Genomic DNA, 16,089 nt, shown 5'->3' on the forward strand with positions numbered 1-16,089 from the left:
TTGTTTGTTTTTGAAAATAAATTAAAAAAATAGATTTCTTTTATTGCTGATTTTCTTTTTGGATAGGAAACATAGAGTATATAATCATTAGCATGTGTTACCAAAGAACATTACAAATGTATGACACATGTTATGGAATACAATCAGGCTTACTACAATGCTTGTTTGCAGTTTGTGCAGCACGTCACGAGGGATAGGAATTGGATATAAACGAAAAATACTCGTAAATTTTAAAGAATCTCTAATTGTGCTAATTTGAAGATGAATGTGGTAAATAAATCTAAACTTTGAAGTAATCAAATAAAAAAATGCATGTGTCACAAAATCTGAAGATTTAAAATTAGGGGGTTTTACCGGACTTTCTCCATTCCCGGGTAAGCGGGATTTTTTTTCGAATTTCCGGGCATCCCGGTCAAAGAGAAACCTTTGCGATTGGGAAAAAGGTGCAACATCCTCCAAATTGATTGCCAAATATGAAGGACACTGTCATAGATTTTGGATCCTGTATCCCTCACAATATTATGAATTAATAATAACTTTGGAATGACACTATCATTTGGGGGAAAATACAATGCGGAAAAAAGTAGTGTAACACCAGGGCAACATTTTTTTTTTTGCGAAACGAAAACGCCCTTAGACATTTGAATAAGTTAGAAATCGCCAAAAGCTACGGTTATAAGGCGATGTCTGGACAACTAACAATGTATATTAAATCGTTAACATTTTCGTGCGATTATTTTTTACAATTTTCGACGTAGATTTACTCAAGAACCGTGCATTGATGAACCTAACAGGTTGGCTGATAATGATGAACCTAACAGGTTGGCCGGTCTGACACATAGATGGCGTCGCTAGTATTAAATGCATTATTATTTTTATATAGTACCAACCTTCAAATGACTCGTGTCAAAATTTGACGTCTGTAAGTCAATTAGTTTGTGAGATAGAGCGTCTTTTGTGAAGCAACTTTTGTTATTGTGAAAAAAAATGGAAAAAAAGGAATTTCGTGTTTTGATAAAATACTGTTTTCTGAAGGGGAAAAATACGGTGGAAGCAAAATCTTGGCTTGATAATGAGTTTCCGGACTCTGCCCCAGGGAAATCAACAATAATTGATTGGTATGCAAAATTCAAGCGTGGTGAAATGAGCACGGAGGACGGTGAACGCAGTGGACGCCCGAAAGAGGTGGCTACCGACGAAAACATCAAAAAAATCCACAAAATGATTTTGAATGACCGTAAAATGAAGTTGATCGAGATAGCAGAGACCTTAAAGATATCAAAGGAACGTATTGGTCATATCATTCATCAATATTTGGATATGCGGAAGCTCTGTGCAAAATGGGTGCCGCGCGAGCTCGCATTTGACCAAAAACAACAACGTGTTGATGATTCTGAGCGGTGTTTGCAGCTGTTAACTCGTAATACACCCGAGTTTGTCCGTCGATATGTGATAATGGATGAAACATGGCTCCATCACTACACTCCTGAGTCGAATCGACAGTCGGCTGAGTGGACAGCGACCGGTGAACCGTCTCCGAAGCGTGGAGAGACTCAAAAGTCCGCTGGCAAAGTAATGGCCTCTGTTTTTTGAGATGCCCATGGAATAATTTTTATTGATTATCTTGAGAAGGGAAAAACCATCAACAGTGACTATTATATGGCGTTATTGGAGCGATTGAAGGGCGAAATCGCGGCAAAACGGCCCCATATGAAGAAGAAAAAAGTGTTGTTCCACCAAGACAACGCACCGTGCCACAAGTTATTGAGAACGATGGCAAAGATTCATGAATTGGGATTCGAATTGTTTCCCCTCGCACCGTAAAAAAAAATTTGGCTGCAATGAAGAGGTGATCGCCGAAACTGAGGCCTATTTTGAGGCAAAACAGAAGGAGTACTACCAAAATGGTATCAAAAAATTGGAAGGTCGTTGAATAATAAAAACGAGTTTTGACAAAAAAATGTGTTTTTCTTTGTTAAACCGGGGACTTATCAGCCAACCTGTTACATTCAATATTGCATGAATATTTGACTGTCAATCGCTCAAAAAAAGGCTCGCAAAACAAGGCCAATTAACATTGGTCGAAAAATATGCTCCAAAAATACGATGATGGTGTTACGAATCACGCCTATGACATCGTGACTAGTGATGAATAGTGGATTTTCGCGTATGAGCCCGAAAGTAAACAGTAGTCTGTATGGGTGTTTCAAGATAATCCGAATCCAAAAAGAAGTTGCTCACGCACGGAATACTTTCCAAGCAAATGATCGCCTCGAAATGAAAAACTGGAAATGTAGCAATCGAACAATGCAGAACAGTAAATATTGAGTGGTACACAACCGTTGGTTTGCCAGTTATCTTTCAAGAAACCAGAAAAATCAACCGCTGAAGACGGATAACTCTTCATCACGACATTGAGAGGTCGGCTCAAACAACTGCACTTTTTGAGTACTCAAAACATCGGTTTGATGAGTCATCCGCCTTATAATACTGAACAGAATGACATTTTTTTTTTCGTACGTAAAAACTAAAATGAGAGGTCAACGATTTTGATACCTGAAGAAGCGGTTGATGCGTTCAGAATGCGTGTTTTGTAGATACTTCCATCAGAGTGGCAAATGTGCTTTGGCAATTGGTTGAGATTCCATCATCCGCCACCGTAGTGCAATGGTTAGCATGCCCGCCTTGCATACACAAGGTCGTGGGTTCGATTCCTGCTTCGACCGAACACCAAAAAGTTTTTCAGCGGTGGATTATGCCACCTCAGTCATGCTGGTGACATTTCTGAGGGTTTCAAAACTTTTCTAAGTGGTTTCACTGCAATGTGTAACGCCGTTCGGAGTCGGCTATAAAAAGGAGGTCCCTTGTCATTGAGCTTAACATGGAATCGGGCAGCACTCAGTGATAAGAGAGAAGTTCACCAATGTGGTATCACAATGGACTGAATAGTCTAAGTGAGCCTGATACATCGGGCTGCCACCTAACCTAACCTAACCTAGGTTAGGTTTCACTGCAATGTGTAACGCCGTTCAGACTCGGCTATAAAAAGGAGGTCCCTTGTCATTGAGCTTAACATGGAATCGGGCAGCACTAAGTGATAAGAGAGAAGTTCACCAATGTGGTATCACAATGGACTGAATAGTCTAAGTGAGCCTGATACATCGGGATGCCACCTAACCTAACTATCCCTGCATCCCTCCTACTGGCTCTATAGCTTACCTGAGCTTAAGCGACAATGCTTTAGGTAATCTGGCCATCTGTTTCGGTTGAGCTCGGTGACTTTTTGTCAAATCTCATGATTCTAAGATATATAGATAAGTACGAAGTTCTTCTCGTTTATCTACGACTCTGCTACTTCTGCCGAGAACTGAGCTATTCGACCAGCGCCTTTGAAGTGAGCAGCAGTCTGACGGGTGGTATCTCATCGAAGCAGCGATTAGTATAGTCTCTGAAGCCATCCCAATTGGCTTTCTTTGAGCACTCAAAACATTGCTTTGATGGGTCATCCGTCGTATAATATTGAACCGTATGACTTTTTTTTATACCCGTACGTAAAAAATAAAATGTATGTCAACGTTTTCCACACCTAAAAAATTGTTTGATGCGTTCAGAATGCATGTTTTGGAGATACCTCCATCAGAGTGACAAAACTGCTTTGACAATTGGTTCAAACGTAAGCAAAAGTGTATAAATCTTAATGGGATATATTTTGGAAAAACAATCAGGTGATTTTCGATGATTAATATTTGTGTTTGTTCTCCGAAATATAAGAGGCAACCCTAGTATTATTAACTGTGATTTTGAAAGTTACTTCCTTATGTTGAGACATCCTTCTCACAGTTGAATCGTTCAACTGAAATTAGTGAAGAAGGATGCTATTCTTTATCTTTATAAGACGGTCTTCATTCGAGCATGGGACAGCGAGCTCACGAGAGAGTAAATTCTGGAGATTTTGAATAGCCGGAATAGGCTGGCGTCAAATTCACAGAGGAAATTAGAGAAGAAGGATGGTATTCTTTATCTGACGATGGTCTAACGATGGTCTTCATTCGAGCATGGGACAGCGAGCTCACGACAGAGTAAATTCTGGAGGTTTTGAATAGCCGGAATAGGCTGGGATCAAATAAATCTGAACGGCATATCACACTATGAGTTAAATCACTTAGAGAAGCTTCAACATACATGTCGATAGTCTGCTGGACAACGATGGAGGATTATGGATGGAGTTAAAACTTTGTGACTGACTTTCAGAAATGCATTTTGTCGAAAAGGGGGATGATTTAATTCCATTTGTTTCCACTACCTAATTTGAAGCAACTCACTTCTATGAAATATATTTGTGGAGAAAAATGTTATCAGTAATTCTATAACCATTAGTTTATGACCGCTTTATATACATACGAGTATATCCCACGGCAATTTATTCTATTGTACAAAAGATTTATTGCAAATAGCAGCTATTATCTCCTATAAAATTGTAAAAATTTACGAGTATTTTTTTATTTTACGTTGTGGATATTAAATTGGATAGTTTTTGGGTGTTTAGTTTGGGAAACAAAAGACAGCAGCATACAACATGAAACATATTGTCTAGTTGGCATTAATATCAGGCAGGCAAGCAATTGATATTAGACATTTTCGTTTATATATGTATATATATTTGCTTAAGACCAAATTTTAGAAGTGGATTAACAAAAATCAACAAGAAACACAACACGTCACAAGCATGCAAAAAATTTGAGATTTTTTTATATATCCTAACATAACTAAGATAGTTCTTTTGCCTTTTACGATACAACTAGTTTGGAATTTTTGCCTATATTCAGTATTATTTATATGTAAACAGTAATATTCTATGGAATTGAATATGTTCGTGATAGAGCAAAATTGTATATGTACTTATATCAATTCAACGTCTTTGTCCTTCACCAATGTTGATCAATTCATTATTTTAATTATGGACATAGTACTATTTGTTTTATTACCCGAGTAGCTATCTTCTATTAAAATTAAGAGAAACAACTATGTAGTGAAGAATTGTTTATGATGACTGCGTTTCAAATCTATTTTATTATATGTTAGCTGTTCAAACTGGGCGGCTTGGTTTTTGTAGTCCTTTAATTTGTCAAGAAGGAAAAAATGTTACTTGAGAAGGCGTTGCGTTTAGACGAGAACAAACGTGGAGCAAGAAAATAGGGTTTGTGGCTATTCTTTGGAATTGCTACAATATGAAGCCGCGGATGGAGACAAGGATTCTTTACTTAAGGTAAGTACTATGTTCGCTTTTCGCGTTGAAATTTTCGCGGTTACTTTATTAAAACAGTTCAATATGAAGCAGATAAATTATCTCAATTGATGTGCAATTTCTTGTTCCTCTATATTTCGGCAAGACTTTACAGGAATATGTCTGTTTTCATTTATAATTTTGATTATTTCAGGAAAAGTAATCGCGAAAATAAAGTGATTTTCAACTCGAAAACCGAACATAGTACACACCTTTACGAAGAATTATCCCATCATATTCTTGAGCGAAATTATTCTGTCGGAATTAGCTTTTCACATCAGGTTCGACTCAGGGTATTAGGGACTCAAACAAGCTCCTGATTAGAACCCAACTCTGCCATATACGATTGTGGCTTTAAAGTGTATGTCGTCTTCACAGAACAATATCGTCGTTGGAGGAACGCAATCTATCGTTTTAAAACAAGTTCGATCTGGAAACTCGGGATATGTTTCAGATCTTACTGGTTTAAAAGTCAATATCGTCTTGTTAGTTCAGTATTGCGCTGAATGATGGTAACCTCCGGTAAATGATGAAGAGATTTTATCTTATCGATGATAAGTATTTCAAAAGCTAAACAGAAAAAATATCGATATTGTTTCAATTACAAATTTAATTGAATTTGAATACATTCAATTAAAGAATTATTGATTGGGGATTGAGAGTATCACTTTAATTTGTAATTGAAATCATAATCTCTAACCAATAATTTCGTTATTGAAATCTAACGACGAAACCCCGAAAGCTTGCGCGGGTCGATAGATTTTGTTTTTACACAAATGATTTTGTTATTAAATGGGAGCCATCGAAGGGGAGAATTGCACTAAGGATACATTTGAGACTCAAATATGTTTTCAATTTGAGTTTTACGTACTTGATTTAATTTAATTTAATCTACCAAAATTGAGAGACAATTTTACCAAAAAACTACCAAACAAAAAAAAATATTGTGGAAAATTGTATTTCTATAGAAAATTTTATTAAAATTTCATTTTTTATAGAAAATGTCAAAATTTTTTGTCTATAGAAAATTTTCTTAAAATTTTATTTCTATAGAAAATTTTGTCAAAATTTTATTTCGTTTTGTTTTGTTATTGTTGGTTTATTCTTCAATCATTTTGTTGTATTTGATTTCAGCTTAAAACCATGCATTGACTAAACTACAAGTGTAGCTTAACCAACAGAGGAAAAGAATGTTTGTCAAATTTATTTGGGCAAAGCCCTATAGACTGCAAGATGGTTGGATGGACGCATTTCGGCAAAGGCCGGCTATCATAAACCTTTTTTCGGAAGGTTCAAGTGTGGTTCACTTTGGGTTTAGTGAAATGCGTAAATTTATTCTGATAATTGGTTGATAGTTTTGCTGCAAGTGGGGGATGCTGATGAAGAATGTGGTAATTCCGAAACGTGCGTCCATCCAACCATCTTGCAGTCTATAGGTTAGGTTAGGTTAGGTTATGTGGCAGCCCGATGTATCAGGCTCACTTAGACTATTCAGTCCATTGTGATACCACAGTGGTGAACTTCTCTCTTATCACTGAGTGCTGCCCGATTCCATGTTAAGCTCAATGACAAGGGACCTCCTTTTTATAGCCGAGTCCGAACGGCGTTCCACATGCCAGTGAAACCACTTAGAGAAGCTTTGAAACCCTCAGAAATGTCACCAGCATTACTGAGGTGGGATAATCCACCGCTGAAAAACTTTTTGGTGTTCGGTAGCAGGAATCGAACCCACGACCTTGTGTATGCAAGGCGGGCATGCTAACCATTGCACTACGGTGGCTCCCATCTTGCAGTCTATAGGTTTTTGTCCAAATAAATTTGACAAACATTATTTTCCTCTGTTGGTTAATCTACACTTGCAGTTTAGTCAATGCAGGGTTTGAGCTGAAATCAAAAACAACAAAAAACTTTATATCTATAGAAAATTTTGTCAAAATTTTATTTCTACAGAAAATTTTGTCAAAATTTTATTTCAATAGAAAATTTTGTCAAAATTTTATTTCTATAGAAAATTTTGTCAAAATTTTATTTCTATAGAATATTTTGTTAAAATTTTATTTCTATAGACAATTTTGTCAAAATTTTATTTCTATAGAAAATTTTGTCAAAATTTTATTTCTATAGAAAATTTTGTCAAATTTTATTTCTGTAGAAAATTTTGTCAAAATTTTATTTCTGTAGAAAATTTTGTCAAAATTTTATTTCTGTAGAAAATTTTATTTCTATAGAAAATTTTGTCAAAATTTTATTTCTATAGAAAATTTTGTCAAAATTTTATTTCTATAGAAAATTTTGTCAAAATTTTATTTCTATAGAATATTTTGTTAAAATTTTATTTCTATAGACAATTTTGTCAAAATTTTATTTCTATAGAAAATTTTGTCAAAATTTTATTTCTATAGAAAATTTTGTCAAATTTTATTTCTGTAGAAAATTTTGTCAAAATTTTATTTCTGTAGAAAATTTTGTCAAAATTTTATTTCTGTAGAAAATTTTATTTCTATAGAAAATTTTGTCAAAATTTTATTTCTATAGAAAATTTTGTAAAATTTTTATTTCTTTAGAAAATTTTGTCAAAATTTTATTTCTATAGAAAATTTTGTCAAAATTTTATTTCTGTAGAAAATTTTGTCAAAATTTTATTTCTGTAGAAAATTTTGTCAAAATTTTATTTCTATAGAAAATTTTGTCAAAATTTTATTTCTATAGAAAATTTTGTCAAAATTTTATTTCTTTAGAAAATTGTGTCAAAATTTTATTTCTGTAGGAAATTTTGTCAAAATTTTATTTCTGTGGAAAATGTTGTCAACATTTTATTTCTATAGAAAATTTTGTCAAAATTTTATTTCTATAGAAAATTGTATCAAAATTTTATTTCTGTAGGAAATTTTGTCAAAATTTTATTTCTGTGGAAAATGTTGTCAACATTTTATTTCTATAGAAAATTTTGTCAAAATTTTATTTCTGTAGAAAATTGTGTCAAAATTTTATTTCTATAGAAAATTTTGTCAAAATTTTATTTCTATAGAAAATTTTGTCAAAATTTTATGTCTATAGAAAATTGTGTCAAAATTTTATTTCTTTAGAAAACTTTGTCAAAATTTTATTTTTATAGAAAATGTTGTAAAAATTTCTATAGAAAATTTTGTCAAAATTTTATTTCTATAGAAAATTTTGTCAATATCCCAATCCTAATTTTAAAGCTACATAGCTCCCCACAAAATGTCATAATTTTAAAGAAGCTGTATATTTTGTTCGGATTCAATACCAAAAATTCTTCAGGTTAGGTCAAAATTTTTGGATCGAGGTAAACATTTTTTGAGTGCAGTTTATTTCTCATCGTACATTCCAATGAATAACCATTTAAATAACTCAAAACGCAACACGACAATAATAAATTTATATACGCAGAAATAGTTCGGTCCAACCTTTATTCAAGCAGAGTATAGATAGTAGTATATCCACGGACATAATGCAATTCCGAAAACTATAAAAAATGTTTACATATAAACATGACGCGTACTGAATAAGAAATAACAAAATAAATCGAAAACATGAATAGTTTTCGTCTAATCTATGTATTTAGGAGAGAGAGACATTTAAATTGAATGTGTTGTAAAGAGGTTTATGTCAATTTAACTACTGCAAATACATTCGGGTACCAAATAAAAATACTTTATGTACTTTTATTTAGTCATATTGTTTTAAGTATAATGAGTAGATATCTATAAATATCTTTTGTATTTCCAGTAGTTAATTTAACATAAAATAGATTTTCTAATGTATGTATACTTATATACAGTATATGTTTCAGCCAAATACACGGAATTATCCGACCAGATGCTTATATAAACTCGGTATTAGTTTTAGATTATTTGAAATTTTGTTGGTTTGGAGTGGCAACAAATAATTTTTTTTTTTAGATATGTTGTTGCAGTTAAAGTTTTTGATGAATATTTTTGATTTGTTTGGATTTGTAGAAGAGGCACGTTTGTGATACAAAACAGAATAGAAGATTTGTATATGTAAGTTCATATGTATATGAAAATAGAAAAAAACCCATTAGAAGAAAGAAAATTTATTTGAGATAAAAAAAAAAACACAAACAAAAAATGTTTCCCCACTAAAATTTGAAAATTGTAGTAAAACTAGCAAAAGCAAACTAGAATTCACAACAAAGGCCAAAAAATAAAGAAACTAGAAAAAGTATTTTTCAAAAATTATATTAAATTTAAGTTCATAGACAATTAATCTTTAGGATTGATTAAACAATAAGTAGACTTCATTTTATGTTAAAATTATAAATTAGGTCGCACCATAAACTGCATCGTTCGTGCTATAGGTTTGCTAAGAAATCCTTAAGAGCATAAAATATAACTACCGAGTCGATGTCATTACCGATTATGCCGAATAATCGGTAATCGGTTTAAATTCTTAAATTGTATTTTCAAATCTTCCATACTATAATTCTTCGGATAGTTAATCAATTTTAAATAGGAGACCATGAAAGTGACGAACGACTCTATCATTCTCCGAATGCTCTATAAACTCTCGTATTTCTTGGGAACAGTCATCACCAAACATGACTGAGATTCCATAATCCCTCCTACCTCCAAAAAGGCTCTTACAGTCGTATATAACTTGCCTGAGCTTAAGTGACCTTATGTTTCGTTTGAGCTCGTTGACTTTCTGTCTAGTCCCTAGACTCATGATTCTAGGATCATCAGGGTAAGAACAATGAAGTTCTTCACGTTTGCCTATGAGTCTACGGCTTCCGCCGAGTTGTCAGACTTTAACTGAACGATGACCAGCGATTATGAATTGGGCGGTAGCTTGACGGGAGGCAGTTATTCGTCTAAAGAAAACCTATGCGGCACTATGGGAGCCACCGTGGTGCAATGGTTAGCATGCCCGCCTGGTATACACAAGGTCGTGGGTTCATTTCCGGCTTCGACCGAAAACAAGTTTTTCGGCAATGGATTATACCAACTCAGTTATGCTGGTGACATTTCTGAGTGTTTCAAAGCTTCTCTAAGTGGTTTCACTGCAATGTGGAACGCCGTTCGGACTCGGCTATAAAAAGGAGGTCCCTTGTCATTGAGCTTAACATGGAATCAGGCAGCACTCAGTGATACGAGAAAAGTTCACCACTGTGGTATCACAATGGACTGAATAGCCATTGATAGAAGTGCGCCCACTTGATCTGCATATCAAGAAAACAGCAGAGGTGATTCATATGAGACTGAAGAGTCTGGACGCGGATTGCAGACGTACAGAACTTGCGACTTGGGAGCATGTAGATAAGGCAAGTTCAAATCGATTATCTCGAGTATACATATTGAGGATATGAACATTTTACGGACGGATCAAACATGGTTGAAGGCACTGGTAGTGGTATTTACGCGAAAAGTTGGGAATTAAAGTTATATAAGATGCAGCGGATACAGCATTCTTCAGGCGGTTTTCGCCATTGCAAAAGCTGCAGAACTCCTGTTGATAGCAATAAAGGCCTTGGGAGCCACCGTGGTGCAATGTTTAGCTTGCCCGCCTTGCATACACAGGGTCGTTTTTATCCCACCTGTGACATTTCTGAGTGTTTCGAAGCACCTGCAATGTGAAACTCCGTTCGGACTCGGCTATAAAAAGGAGGTCCCTTGTCATTGAGCTTAACATAGAATCGGGCAGCACTCAGTGATACGAGAGACGTTCATTACTGTGGTATCACAATGGACTTAATAGTCTAAGTGAGCCTGAAATATCGGCTGTCACCGGACTCGGCTATAAAAAGGAGGTCCCTTGTCATTGAGCTTAACATAGAATCGAACAGCACTCAGTGATACGAGAGACGTTCACCACTGTGGTATCACAATGGACTTAATAGTCTAAGTGAGCCTGAAATATCGGGCTGTCACCATACCTAATCTTACCTAACCTAAGGCCTTGGGTAATGCAAATATAACGTTGAAGATAGTCAGCCGCCGTCGTAGAGAGCTTAGAGCCCTCACTGAATACCATAGTATTACACCGTGAAAGGTAAATGGACATTATGTTATAATAGATAATGTGCTGGCTAAAGAAGGCACACACGGCTTGGATAACAAAGTTACGGACGTTTTTCACGCGCTATCTTTATATATTTACAGAGTCAATATCAAATACAATGATTTATGGAAAGGACGTTGGGCTTCCTCTGCGGGATGCGAGAAAACCAAATTGATAATGGGACGCCAAGAGTAGTAAGCATTTTGGATTTCTAACGGCGACGCATTGATAGATTTTGGGACAGTTAATAGGTATCATAACAGGACATGACTAATGATATTTGTAGATGGTGTCTGGACCCGGAGGCGACGGAAGACTCCTATCATTTTCTGTGACAGTGTTCGGCATTATCATTTAGAAGAAACAGGATACTGGGCTCCTTTTTCGTTCAGGATATTACTGATGTACGGACTGTAATCGGAAGAAAATACTTGCCTTCAACAAGGCTTCAGGATGGAAGACCTAGAAAACTCATTTGAATACGCAAATATGATGGCAGCAATCCTGGTGGAGGAAAATAACAGGTTGGCTGATAAGTCCCCGGTCTGACACATAGATGGCGTCGCTAGTATTAAATGCATATTATTTTTATATAGTACCAACCTTCAAATGATTCGCGTCAAAATTTGAGATCTGTAAGTCAATTAGTTTGTGAGATAGAGCGTCTTTTGTGAAGCAACTTTTGTTATTGTGAAAAAAATGGAAAACAAGGAATTTCGTGTTTTGATAAAATACTGTTTTCTGAAGGAAAAAAATACGGTGGAAGCAAAAACTTGGCTTGATAATGAGTTTCCGGACTCTGCCCCAGGGAAATCATCACTAATTGATTGGTATGCAAAATTAAAGCGTGGTGAAATGAGCACGGAGGACGCCCGAAAGAGGTGGTTACCGACGAATACATCAACAAAATCCACAAAATTATTTTGAATGACCGTAAAATGAAGTTGATCGAGATAGCAGAGGTCTTAAAGATATCAAAGGAACGTGTTGGTCATATCATTCATCAATATTTGGATATGCGGAAGCTCTCTGCAAAATGGGTGCCGCGCGAGCTCACATTTGACCAAAAACAACAACGTGTTGATGATTCGGAGCGGTGTTTGCAGCTGTTAACTCGTAAAACACCCGAGTTTTTCCGTCGATATGTGACAATGGATGAAACATGGCTCCATCACTACACTCCTGAGTCCAATCGACAGTCGGCTGAGTGGACAGCGACCGATGATCCGTCTCCGAAGCGTGTAAAGACTCAAAAGACCGCTGGCAAAGTAATGGCCTCTGTTTTTTGGGATGCGCATGGAATAAGTTTTATCGATTATCTTCAGAAGGGAAAACCATCAACAGTGACTATTATATGGCGTTATTGGAGCGTTTGAAGGTCGAAATCGCGGCAAAACGGCCCCATATGAAGAAGAAAAAAGTGTTGTTCCACCAAGACAACGCACCGTGCCACAAGTCATTGAGAACGATGGCAAAAATTCATGAATTGGGGCTTCGAATTGCTTCCCCACCCACCGTATTCTCCAGATCCGGCCCCCAGCGACTTTTTCTTGTTCTCAAACTTCAAAAAGATGCTCGCAGGGAAAAAATTTGGCTGCAATGAAGAGGTGATCGCCGAAACTGAGGCCTATTTTGAGGCAAAACCGAAGGAGTACTACCAAAATGGTATCAAAAAATTGGAAGGTCGTTATAATCATTGTATCGCTCTTGAAGGGAACTATGTTGAATAATAAAAACGAATTTTGACAAAAAAAAATGTGTTTTTCTTTGTTAGACCGGGGACTTATCAGCCAAACTGTTATATCCAACCTCTACAAAAAAAAACTCTCCAACGACTTTTGTATGAATGAAGTATAGACACATATAATTCTATCCATTACCATCATATTTACATTTTTTTCTACAGTCATAGCTTGTAACATTCTTAAATTTATTGTACAATCAATCCTAAAGTTTGAACTCATAAGAAAACAAAGTTTATGCTGTTTTTTTCATTCTTTTGACATTTGATGTGAATTCTATTCCCAATTATTATATGAAAATTATAGTTATTTTAATATGGACCATATATTCGTCATGCAAATTATAAGAAGTTTATAAAATGTCCCCAGTGTTATTAAAAAAAAAAAAAACAATTAAAAAAGTTAAAGATGTTAAAAATATCTAAATTATAAAAAGAAACTAAAGTGTTACAGATAACGTCTATGCAAGATAACGTACTATATTAGAATAGAATAATTAAAAAAAAATATAATAATTGTTCAAAAAACATACCTTTTGATTTTTGAGACCTTTGCTCAAAACTACGTGAGCGTGGTTCTCCATCTGGACTTATTGGTCTATTTGTTTCTAGGGAGCCAGATTGTTTGGTCTGATGGTGTTGTTGTTGCTGTTGAGAAGCCAATTCTTTATTCAAGCGTTTAGCCAAATCCATAGCTTCATGACCGGCGACGGTGTGATGAGAGCCAATTGGGATCGGTTTTGACTTTGAATGCCTTATCTCACAATCGAATCCATCAGGTGAAATCTATGAAGAAAAATATTCGAAAGAAAATGTTTAAAATTGCCGGAAATCGTACTGTTCAGCTTATATAAAAATGTAAAAATTAATCATAATAACTAAAATTGCCCGAAATCGTACTGTTTAGCTTATATAAAAATTAATCATAATAACTACACACGATAATATAATAGAAGGGAGACAGAGAGAAATCTGGATGCCCATCTTTATCCAAATGCCCACATATCTCTGAAGGGGCATCGCCTCTACTTTTTTTGTAGGAAATCCCAAACACATTTTGCCATCGGATAGAACCCTAAAAGATCTATCTTTCACATATAAATCAGGATGCTCATCATTCTCCATTTGGCCACAGTGGTCATATTACTATCTGTCTTTGATGCATTACTGCGATTCAAAGGATTTTTGGCAAACGTTTTTATACCAATCAAAAGCTAGCCTTTCAGTCCCATACGAGTATAATATTAGGAATTCTGAAATCCTGGGGGGTTACTCTGTATTGCGATGCGTAAGAAAAATTGTCGCGAATCTAGTAATTGGTACTCAGTAATTCGTATTCGTATCTACCTTGCGCATCTAGTTTTCGCAAATCTGGCATCACCGCACTCTATAATGCGAAAGCGTATGTCAAACTCGTTCGTTGATCGCAAAAATCGTGCGCAAACAAAATAGCAATCGCAAAGTAACAAATATGTAAGTAAGCACAATTAAATTTTTATATTTGTATCTAAATTGTTTATTGTTTTAGGGAAAAACCAAAAAAGTTACAGACACAGCAACGTCAGTTCCAAACTTTGGTAGACTTTATGGTCTCTTCCGCAGTTACCTCAAATTGTATGTGCTTGGGACAAAGTATTCGTTCAATCACCTCGCAAACTTCTTGTAAGCAGCGCGACATAGATTGCTCTGATAGTCCTAAAAGATGGTCTTGGCCGATTTGTAGATAACCACCTTGTCCAAGCAATTTCAAAGCAGCGGCCACTTTTATTGGAGTTGGAATGGCTGTGGATTTATTTGGAACGACAAGGTCGTCTTTAATAGCGTTTAATACATACATAAACGCATCTTTATTAAGACGAAATCTATAAAAATGAAATATTCGAAAACGTTTGTCACATAATTTGAGTTTCCATTTTCTTACCCGTGGTCACTTAGGGAGAGTATATTTGACCGATCTCGCAAAATTCTTCTTGTAATTCGTTCATGTTAATTTTCTTCAAACCATAACGCTATCGAATCCATAATTATTACTTTTTTGTTATAAACGATTAGCAAGTTTTAAAAGAACACGCACCGAACGGAAGATTGTTTAAAATGTTTTTATTTACAATTTTTTGACATTTCTTTTTATCATTTTCGTTATTGTTTACATTGTGCAGCCAGCGTTGTCATATTTTCGCTTTATTTTGCTAAAGCGTTACCATATTTTCAGTTTACTTTGCGAAAGCGTTTGCGCAAGTGATACAGAGTACCGAATTGTACTCTTAACGCATTTAACTATCGCATCGCATTTGCTTTCGTATCGCAATACAGAGTAACCCCCCTGATGTCATTGCACAGAGAGGATGTGAGGGCGATAACAGGCATCGTAAAAGGACACAACACTCTGGAAAAACACATGGTAAGGATCGGCATAACGAATGATGATATGTGTAGGTGGTGTCTGGACCCCGAGGCTACGGAAGATTCATTTCACTTCCTGTGCCAGTGTCCACCACTATCTTTCAGAAGAAACAAGATACTGGGCTCTTATTTCTTTCAGACTATGACCGACTTGCGAGAATGCAGCCTGAGGAGTATTCTCGCCTTCATCAAGGCATTGGGGTGGAGGACCTAGGCGCATCCGAAGGACACATTGTCATAGAATGGACTCATTCCGGCCGGAGCGAGACAGACATGAAGTGGAAGATGGAAAGAAGTTTGTGGAACCGCAATGGACCAACTATGGTCTAAGTGGACACAAATCCGCCAGTTCGGATTCGTGTCATCCTCCATAACCTAACCTAACCTAGCCTTTTAGTGTTTCTTTTTTTTTTAATTTGGCCACTTGACCAATTTTCTATGGTCGATAATACCCAAAATATTTGTTTGTTTAAGGTATAAAAATGAATTATGTACGAAATTCATTTTTATGCCTTAAATAACATACACACAAAAAATATTTTTTGTCTTCAATCACGAAATTAATTGATCCAATAAATTTTTAATTGAAATGTCTTAAATTTTTTAATTGATCCAATAT

The 16,089-nt window shown here is 35.5% G+C and overlaps 1 protein-coding gene and 2 long non-coding RNA genes across 18 annotated transcripts in view; 1 reads left to right on the forward strand and 2 right to left on the reverse strand.

The window, feature by feature from the left end:
* The window catches only part of l(1)G0196 (inositol hexakisphosphate and diphosphoinositol-pentakisphosphate kinase), a 114,305-nt gene that overhangs the window by 28,124 nt on the left and 70,092 nt on the right, over window positions 1–16,089 (reverse strand). For all 16 annotated transcript variants that reach the window (XM_075299084.1, XM_075299083.1, XM_075299085.1 and 13 more), the window contains one exon: window positions 13,601–13,853. In XM_075299084.1, the coding sequence (XP_075155199.1) occupies window positions 13,601–13,853 (253 nt within the window). The remainder of the gene's footprint in view (window positions 1–13,600; window positions 13,854–16,089) is intronic.
* On the forward strand, window positions 14,334–14,967 carry LOC142228608 (uncharacterized). The gene is made up of 2 exons (XR_012720221.1): window positions 14,334–14,540; window positions 14,596–14,967. It is a non-coding gene; the product is annotated as an uncharacterized LOC142228608 (long non-coding RNA).
* Window positions 14,560–15,391, reverse strand: LOC142228609 (uncharacterized). The gene is made up of 2 exons (XR_012720222.1): window positions 14,989–15,391; window positions 14,560–14,929 (listed from the first exon to the last, which is right to left on the reverse strand). It is a non-coding gene; the product is annotated as an uncharacterized LOC142228609 (long non-coding RNA).

This window comes from Haematobia irritans, chromosome 3 (genome assembly GCF_050003625.1).
Source record: "Haematobia irritans isolate KBUSLIRL chromosome 3, ASM5000362v1, whole genome shotgun sequence".
NCBI lineage: Eukaryota > Metazoa > Arthropoda > Insecta > Diptera > Muscidae > Haematobia > Haematobia irritans.